At 31.1% G+C, this 9,473-nt stretch overlaps 1 protein-coding gene across 1 annotated transcript; it reads right to left on the bottom strand.

Annotated features, from left to right (window-relative positions):
* Positions 1 to 5,193: 5,193 nt before the first annotated feature.
* LOC140841300 (actin-depolymerizing factor 2) lies at positions 5,194 to 8,614 on the bottom strand. Its single transcript, XM_073208599.1, has 3 exons — positions 8,414 to 8,614; positions 5,796 to 6,061; positions 5,194 to 5,703 (listed from the first exon to the last, which is right to left on the bottom strand). The coding sequence occupies exons 1-3, from the start codon at positions 8,414 to 8,416 to the stop codon at positions 5,553 to 5,555; spliced, it is 420 nt and encodes a 139-aa protein (XP_073064700.1). The 5' UTR covers positions 8,417 to 8,614; the 3' UTR covers positions 5,194 to 5,552.
* Between the last annotated feature and the right edge of the window lie 859 nt (positions 8,615 to 9,473).

Below are 9,473 nucleotides of genomic sequence, written 5' to 3'. Positions count from 1 at the left end.
CATTTTTAAATAAATAAATAAAATTTTAAAAAGATCTGTGCAGGGCAACGCTGCCCTGGGAAGGACAGACTGACAGGATGCTCGAGAGAGTCTCGGGCAGCCCTACCCTTCAAGCTAGAATTATTTGGACTCGGCGTATTTTTGAATTTTTCTAAAAATTTGGGTCAAATTGATTTTATGAAATTTTAATCAAATTCACCCTTGAAAATTAATTTTTTTTAAACTTAATGAAATTTTTCTTATAAAATAAATAATTAAAACTGGATTTTAGTTATTTATAATCAAAGATGTTTTTCGAGAAATTTAATTATTAATGAATTAATCGAAGTTAAATAAAGATATTTATTTAAATTGTTAATTTATTTCTAATTAAAGTGGTTAAGTGATAAATTTACAAAATACGTGATTTTTCAATACTATGTAATTTTATGAATTTAATATAATATTTGATATTATATAGAAAAAGATGATCGAGAGTCATAATCAATATTCTAGGGTGTGTTAGGATATTTTTTATGTTATGTTTTTAATTATTTGATAATTATTTAAAGTAGGCGTAGTTTATGACCGTTATCATCTCTTAAATTTGTATCTCAATGTGTCATGAAATTTAATGTGAATATTATATTTAGTGGGAGTTCAAGATTTGATGATGGTGAGCCCACATTCTAGAGAGTTTTGAAGATAGAAGACATGTAAAATATTATAAGCTTATGTAATATTGCATTCATCCCTGCATTTACCTAGATTTTGAACTTGGATCTATATATAGCTTATATGGATCAATTGGCTCTTAGTTATCCATCATCATTTATTATTTATAATTCATGTGATATATTATAAATAATCAGTATGTACATTAATATCAATTAACAAAAAGAGTTAAATGAAATCGGCAAACATATAAACAAACATGGCGCGAGATTTTAAAATTAATTATGAGACATTTAAAATTAAAATCCCTAATTTTAGATAAGATTTAAAATTTAAATAAAGCTCATTAAAAAAAACTAAAAGAAAGTTTAAAATTTTCTTGACTTCTATCAATGGTGGTTGCATGATGAACGCTACCCTCGGTCATTCTTCAAGGAGTTGATTTAGTCCCAGTCTACTGCGAAAACACCGGCGCCATTGCGCAAGCAAAGGAACCGAGATCTCATAAGCGATCCAAACATATACCGAGGAAGTTCCACATAATCATAGAGATTTTGGGAAGAGGAGACATATGAGCAGGGAAAGTCGCTTCTGCAGATAACATTGTTGATCCACTGACAAAACCCCTTCCAGGACCATTGTTTAATAAGCATTATGAAGCAATGAGTTTGAAATATATGGCTAATTAGCAATAGGTCAAGTGAGAGATTGCTAGAGTATGTGTCTAGCAAGTCAACGTGTGGCTTGAACTTTATTGACTCTTATTTAAAAACAATCTTTATTTTAATAATATTTTATGATTTTATCCAATTATGACATTTACTTTATCTTTATGCCAATGTAAGTTGCATAGATAAAGTTCTTAAATATATAATAGGTATTATGAGGTTTTCCTCGCAACGTAATATTATCAAACTCATCAGGAAGCATATAGTATATTCTAAACAGGTTCCTAGTTGATTCAGCCGCCTAAAATAAGGATAAATGTCGCTTGATCTTGAGACTAGCATATGTGATGTAAGTGACATGTTTCACTAGTAAGGACATGAATATTTTCATTCACACAGATGAGTGATCATTTGATTATGCACTAAACAACCCTTCCTCGGACTGACTAAGTGGTTATCACCTATCAAATGAAATAGTTCGCGGTTATGTTTATACATGATTAGTCCTTTGACCTGGACAACGTGAATGCTCTACGTACTAGTATGCACTTTGATCCGTTTATCGACTCCATTGAAGTTCATCATGTGAGGAGGTGGGGTGTAGTTTCGAAATACGTAGGGGCCAATGTATTGTAGTAGGAGATTCACCGCTCGCCTACGGGTGAAGATATTCTATACGATCTGATGAGTTAATAATGCAAGGAGTTTCTGTCCAGAGCAAGACATGTACTTTAGGGAAATGTGTTTTCCTAGTTGCACATACATTGTTGCTATTACTACTCAAAGATATATTGCATTTTTATCGAATTCATTTGCAACATTCGATATCGATTATGATATATGAGTTGAAGGAACAATACTATATGTTAACCATAACATAAGGTTCTTGCATACACTATCAATGATATCTAGGGAATCATGAAGCGATGCTACTAGACGCTCTTACATGATCTGATGGGTTCAATCAGAATTGAGCTCTAACATTCCTGATAAAAAAGTTTATGAAAATAAAGAGGCTAATTAGGGTAAGTCGAATAAGAATACATGTTATTCTGAATCACACGAAGAAATGAACTCACGGCTAGTTATTATCCTGAACCATTGAGAGTTACATGAGCATATGATTATGTGTTCCCATTGTGATAGTCAAGTCCAAAGATTTTAATTTGAATATTGTAGTTTGATAGAAATCAAATAAATTGCATATAAATGAATTTATAAGTTGATTCCATGTAATGAAAAATTTGGAAGTTATAAGAGAGAGAGTGAAAATTCTTAGTTTAATTAAAGAGTTCACAAAACTGAAAGCTGACAAAAATCGATAAGTTCGAAATTTTGATCGAATATAACATATTGTAAAATGGAAAGAAAATAGTTGGAGCCAACCTTAGATCAGATTTATGTCAGATGCATGTCTGTTAACAATATTATAATAATCTCAAACATATCCAAAAATAACATCGGCTTCATATTTAAATCATTAATAAAGTGTTTAGATATGATTTACTTTCAAAATATCGACATTAATCTATATTTCTAGAGTAACATAACAGCACATACATACTTCTGATATCAAAGAGAATAACGATTAAAAAAATTGTAATATTAAATTGAATATAAATACTCTTTTGATATCGTCTAAGGATTTAACTTTGTGAGATAGTTTTTCAACTCGATCATGTTGTAGTATCGTTTTCTCACAACTAAGGCACAATAGAAGTTTTAATTTTTTAAATTTTGACGTCCATAACGTTTCTTGAGTGTTGTATGATTTAAATCATTCATATGATGCTTAGATATGATTTTTCATTACATATATAACATCAGTCCCAATTATTCCAGATTTCAATACAATAATCTCGAAAACACCGTCTAATCCACTATCCGTGTAATCCATGTATAATATTTCATTGCTCCAAAAGGTGAAATCGCTCACCTTAGGTGCCCCTCACCCCTGGCCCAACAGGATTGTAAGAGGAGGTAAATCATGGTGAATCAGCCAACCAGCAGCAGCTAGACCTTATGCTACGCCGTGCACAAGGAGCTCCTCCTCATTGGAGGGAATTTAACTCCCACAGTGCCGCTTGCGAGACACGATCCATGGTCATTGCTCCAAGATTCACTGCTGCTGACCAACTGAGCTAAGCCTATGACTTTATCCTAAAGAAATATTGAATATATTGAATTAGATTAATCATTAGATTCGACTCATATCCGGACAGGATGAATTTATCCTAAAGAAATAATCAAGGGTCTTCTGTTTAATTCAAAAATAAGTTTGACTTGACATAAACATTTTCCTCCATCGAAAGACAACCCAAATTGGACATTGAAAGTCTTACAGTGTGTTTGGCAACCAGGATTTGAGAAGATTTCGTGAGATTTGGATTTGGAATTGGATTTGGAAATTCAAGTATTTAAAATTCCATTTGGTGTTTGGTTTAAAATTTAAAAATGGTACTTACAATTCCATTTCTTGTTTGGAGAAAAAAAGATTCGAATTTGGAATTTTAAAATTTTACTAAGCTACCCTTAGAAATCATATAAACATAAGTAACTAAAAAAAGTTTAGAAATTAATAATTCTTCTCTATTATTTGTATATGTAAATTTAAAAATTAATTATTATTTATTAATCATAATGCACATAAAATAATAATTAAAAAATTATCAAACAACTTCAAACTTTAACATGAAATTAATTATTAAACGTAAAAAAAAGCTTTGATAATTACCATAATTTTTATTATATTAATCATTAAATAACACAAGAAACTTTTAAAGTTTAAACGAAATCTTTCAACTTCTAAAAAAAGTTAAAAAGAAAAAAAGTCTAATCATTTAGAAACTTTTGGTGGAGAATGATGTGCTGGAATAAAAAAATAATTTTATGTTTTTAAAATCCAAATCCCACCAAATCTTATCAAATTTGATGGGATTTGGATATACTTGTGGAAATCCCATGAAATCCCATGAAATCCTAAGCAAATTTGAATTTTTTTTTTAACATTTTGCCAAACAGTAAAAATAGGATCATGAAATTCTCCCAAATCCTGGTTGCCAAACACACTGTTAAGCACAGGGTGCAAACGAACTGAATCAAATCAAATATGCTGAATTTTTTTTTGTCTCGAAAGATATATATTCAAGCTTGAGCTCAATTGAAGATAAAAAAATTACGTTCGTGTACGGTTTCAATCAAGGCTTGAGCTTGAATTCAGCTAGAAAAATTCAAACATATTAGCGAACTATTGAACAAAATAATAATCGAAAGACTCATAATCTATTTATTTATTATATTTTTATATTCTTTTAATAAAATATCAGGATTTGTGAGCGACTTGCGAACTATCGACTAATATGATTTGGTCTAGAGTTCGACTCGACAAAAGTTTGAACATGTTCAAACCAAAATATAACTCGAATTGATAAATTCAATACAAATCAAATAATTTTAAAGCCTGCTTAAAAGTTTGTGAACCAACTTTATACTCAAGTATTGAGACCCACATAAAAACTTTGAAAAGGCATTAAAAAAAGCCCACAAAAAATCAATTGCTTGCAATCTCGAAATCTAAAAAAATATATATACATAACTGTTATAATTACAAAAATTACTCATAAAGATCACTTTTAAAATAATTTAATTTCGATACAATCTTTAATTTATAATTTAATTTTGATACAATCTCTAATTTTTTTATAAAAGATTACTCAATACAGAAAAACATATAGGTCTGCTCATCATTGCTTGGTACAAAGTAATTTCAAGTTTTAAGAGATACTAAACGATACTCACAAGTAAAAAAAAATTACATGCATTAGTGGACGAGTAAATTAGCGGCAGCAAGAGTTTAACACAATAAGGCCCATCCGGTCAAAATATAAATATATAAGCAGCACAAGTGAAGTTAAATGCACTGAAGCTCATTCTGGGATAATAGGTATGGCAGCCTTCTGTTCAAACGAGGATAATACATTTTGTGAGAAATAGAAAACCAATCTGCTGATACTCGTCGAGCCCCGAGCGATTCACAAGACAGATTTGACAACCAGAAAATAAGTTTAAAATCACAGAATTTGATCAGCCAAAGACACGAATACAAGATAGAACTTCAACAACACACCAATATCGTAGCAAGGCAAGTACCACAAGTTCCACAAACTATTAACATTTCGCTCGAGTAAAGCAGTAAGACATACTTTGCTGCACTTTTGTAGATAGAAGCGTTTAATTGGCTCGAGTTTTGAAGACATCAAGACCCACCTCGGTTGGGTCAGTGGCTTGAAGCTCTACCTGTATTCCATCTAATTCCCTCTTGAACCTGTCTTTTGAGCTGGCATAGATCATTTTGCTCCTCACCTTTGCTGTGTCGGGAGACCTTAGAACATATAATCAACAAAACCCACAAATGTTATCGCACACAAAATTGTGGAAAGGACATATACGGTGTCTGATGGTAAGAAGAACTACCAGGCAATGAAGAAAATTCTGCTTTTTGGGACATTATCCTCCGTCAGAAATTCAAAATCATACACAGCATATCGACACTCTTCAGCAGGAAGGTTTGCAATGAAGTCTTCATAAGTTTGAGCTGGTTCGCCAAGCTTTTCAACGATCACCTGCTTCTGCTCCTCCTCAATCTTGTAAACTATGAAGCGGTGGGTTCGCTTAGCTTTCAACTCCATAAACTTCAGTTTGCAGTCATCATGAACTGCCATTCCTGATGCTGCATTAGCCTATACATTAAAAGAACAAAACAAATGCTCATAGAATCGGCCAAATTATTTTATAGGTAGAACAATTAACTGACAAAATTAATCACCCTACATCTTTAAGAATCAACATATTTTACATTGCAGTATTTACAAAAGCAATTCAGTGAAGTAGGGCTTCCACAATTAATAGATAACATGGATCAGCTCTTTTAAGTTACTTTGGTAAGGTAACTGGTCCGAAAAAACAATTGAAAACCTATAAAGTCACTAACTGACTATGTCCAAACGGGTTGAAGAAACATGATTCCAAAAGATGTCAGTCATAATTTTAATTAAAGATGAAGTCAGGCACATAAAAAATAGACAAGAAAATCAAAAGTTGCGGAGGCACAATGACTTCGTATTTAACATTGTCATGTCCAAAAAATATGTTCAAAGACAATGTAAAAGATATAGAAACAACCACGTGCTCCCCTCTATATTGCATAGCCAGGTGACCATGTCTATCAACGATAGGGGAATATACAGGATTTCTAAAGAGAGGAGGCAAGACCAAAAGACAAAGGGGTGGATTCAAACAAAATTTGGAAGTTAGTACAAAATAGAGCATAAAAATTTAAATTTTTTTCGCCTAGGGGCCAGGCCGATAGCATTCACTCAGTCCAAACCTTATTGACCGTGGAAGAACTATTTCTGTGTACCTTAACAAATCCAAGCTAGATAAAATCTTGAAAAAAGTTGACATTTTTGTCAATTAAATAAGGCTTTTGGATTCATACTGCACAAGGCAGATTTTCCTAGTCGAACAATTCAAATTTATTCTTAAAAAGACTTCATCATATAGGTAAGCAAAACGAGACCCCAAAAAAAAAATTCAACACGATCCCTACTGATTAATCATTTTCCTAGGACATGAATTCCCAACCGAGCAGTTTTTACATATTCCTGACTCCATAAAAAGAATTGGGAGAACAACATTTTTGGTCGAATGATTTGCACATATTTCATTTTTTATTATGTTATCAGTCAATTCGTGATTTTAGATCACCAGCATGAACGTATTTTCAATTTTAGTCATTTTCATCGGAGTAATGGCATGACATCAGACATGTCATTAATATTCAACGTTACATTAACATTTTCCGGTGTCATGCCAGCATTTATCGGCGCCATGTCAGCATTCCGGTGGAAAATGACTAAAATTGAAAAAAAGTACTAGTCCACTAAGGCTATGAATTGACTAATAACATAACCAAAAATGGAAAATGTGCAAGTTATGTAGCTAAAAATTTTATTTTCACAAAAGAAATTTGAGAGGAAAGAGTCTACTAAAGGATTGTAAGGGCCGAAGCCCGAAAGTCCGTCGACATGGATGTCTTACTCCTAATGAGATGTAGTCAAGTAATAAGAAGGATTTGGTCCGTACCACACCGGGAAGCATCCTCATGATTTACACCATTGGATACATTAAAATATAAATAAGTCCAACACAAAATTCATGAGAAACCTATACATCCTACGGGTATGCCATCAGTACGGGAGAAACATATATCATAATTTTGAAATCTATCATAGGCACTGACTACTATAAAGACTATTATTTTCTTAGGGAGAATTCCATGAAACATTCCTAGCTTCCTTATTCTCACTTGCTGTGGGCTCAGTTGTGTTAAGAAGTTAGTTCATAGTTAAGTTCAAGAAAACATTGGTTCAACAATCGCATCCCAAAATTCACAGTTGCCCATACTTTATCCATTAGTGATTGTTTTACTCAACTCAGTATTCGTAGTTGAAACCAAGAACGTTAATAAACACTATAGTCACCCTGTAAGAGATATCAGAGCACTAGAAGTACAAGTAATTCAGATACTTACATAATAATTTGAAAGCAAGAAATAAATATGGGAATGAAAGCTATTTCTATGCAGTTTGTCAATTGTAGAGAAGATGACATCATTCAGACGTGGACCGGTTGAACACCGTTAGTAATACATACTTGAGAAGGTTCATGTAAACCAAAATATTTCCTGGGTAAAGGGCCTATACTTAAAACCATAATTGCCAAAAAAAAAAAAAAATTAATCCCACTCATTGAGTTAATACTACTGAGTAATCCCAAGATCGAGCTTCAAAACTTCTGCAAATGCGAAATTCGAGCATGTACTAAAAGAACATATCAAATCAGATCTAGAAATCTTAAAAAAAAAATGAAAAAGGATCAACCAAATAAAACCATAAGCCAAAAAATTCTGAGGTTTCCGACTTCCATTTCTGCAGATCACAAAGATCGTAAAAACAGACAGAAAGTGCAGAGAATTGAACAAAGTACAAGTGTAGTATATAATTGTTATATGGGAAAAAAAAAACCATTACCATTGTAGCGATGTATAATCGGAGAAGATCGAGGGATTTACGACCAAAAACTGAAAAGAAAGAATTTAGGGCGGAAAGATACCCACTGTTTTGGGGTAGATTTTTACTTATTTAGAGAGAATTTCGCATTGTGTCAGGGAAAACGAAAAACACACACACACGAGAGAATTTACACTACTGTTAGGGATAATTAAAAATGAGATTTGGAATTGAAATGAAAGTACATAAGAATTTAAAATTTGATTTTATTGTTTGTTTAATGTTATTTAATAATTGAATTTATAGTAAAATCAAAATTTTACTTATTATTTTAAATTATTATTATTATTATTGAATACTCATTTATTGTTTGTATATGATATACAAAAAAATATTATTTATAATAAATTAAATTTTTAATGTTAAAAATAATCGAAGATCATAAAATAAAAATATATACATAATTTTAAAATATATAATTATTTTTAATTGATTTGAAATAATTTTTTCAATTGTACAATAAAGTATGGGTTAATTAAATAATTTTATTTAAAAAAATTATATTTCTATCAGTTTTGGAAAGAAAAAATAAGTTATTTGGTTCATATAACCAAAATCAAATGAAATTCTTTCATTTAATTCTATTATACAAATTTTTTTATGTACATAATTATATATTTAAATTTTTGAAAAAAATAAACATAAATTGTATAAAATTATTTTATAGTGTAATATATTATAGTAGACGGGCAATATAAAATAATATATTCAATTTATATTAATTATCACATTAATTATCACATTATGATCACATAAAAATCATTCGATTTTGTTCATATTTTGACGTAAATTCAATAATTCTTTTGATGATATTTATATCTCCTAACCATGATTTTTATGTCATACATATAGGTAGGGGTGAGCATTCGGTCGGATCGGTTACCGACCGAACTAAATTATCCATAATCGAACCTAACCGAACCGAAATATTTAGCAATAACTGAACCGATCAAATTAATTTTCAAAACCGATTAAAACTTAACCGAATTAAAATCGGTTAGTTCTGTCTGTGACCGAATTA

Source organism: Primulina eburnea, chromosome 9 (genome assembly GCF_022965805.1).
Source record: "Primulina eburnea isolate SZY01 chromosome 9, ASM2296580v1, whole genome shotgun sequence".
Lineage (NCBI taxonomy): Eukaryota > Viridiplantae > Streptophyta > Magnoliopsida > Lamiales > Gesneriaceae > Primulina > Primulina eburnea.
Note: the sequence above shows the minus strand (reverse complement) of the source record. Positions and strands in the feature narration are given on the sequence as shown.

Bases quoted from the DNA above. Each gene is read 5' to 3' on its own strand.
- LOC140841300 (XM_073208599.1), bottom strand. The intron at 5,704-5,795 runs GTAGTTCTTCTT...ATATGTTCTAAG, and splicing joins AGAATTTTCTTCATTGCCTG to GTCTCCCGACACAGCAAAGG.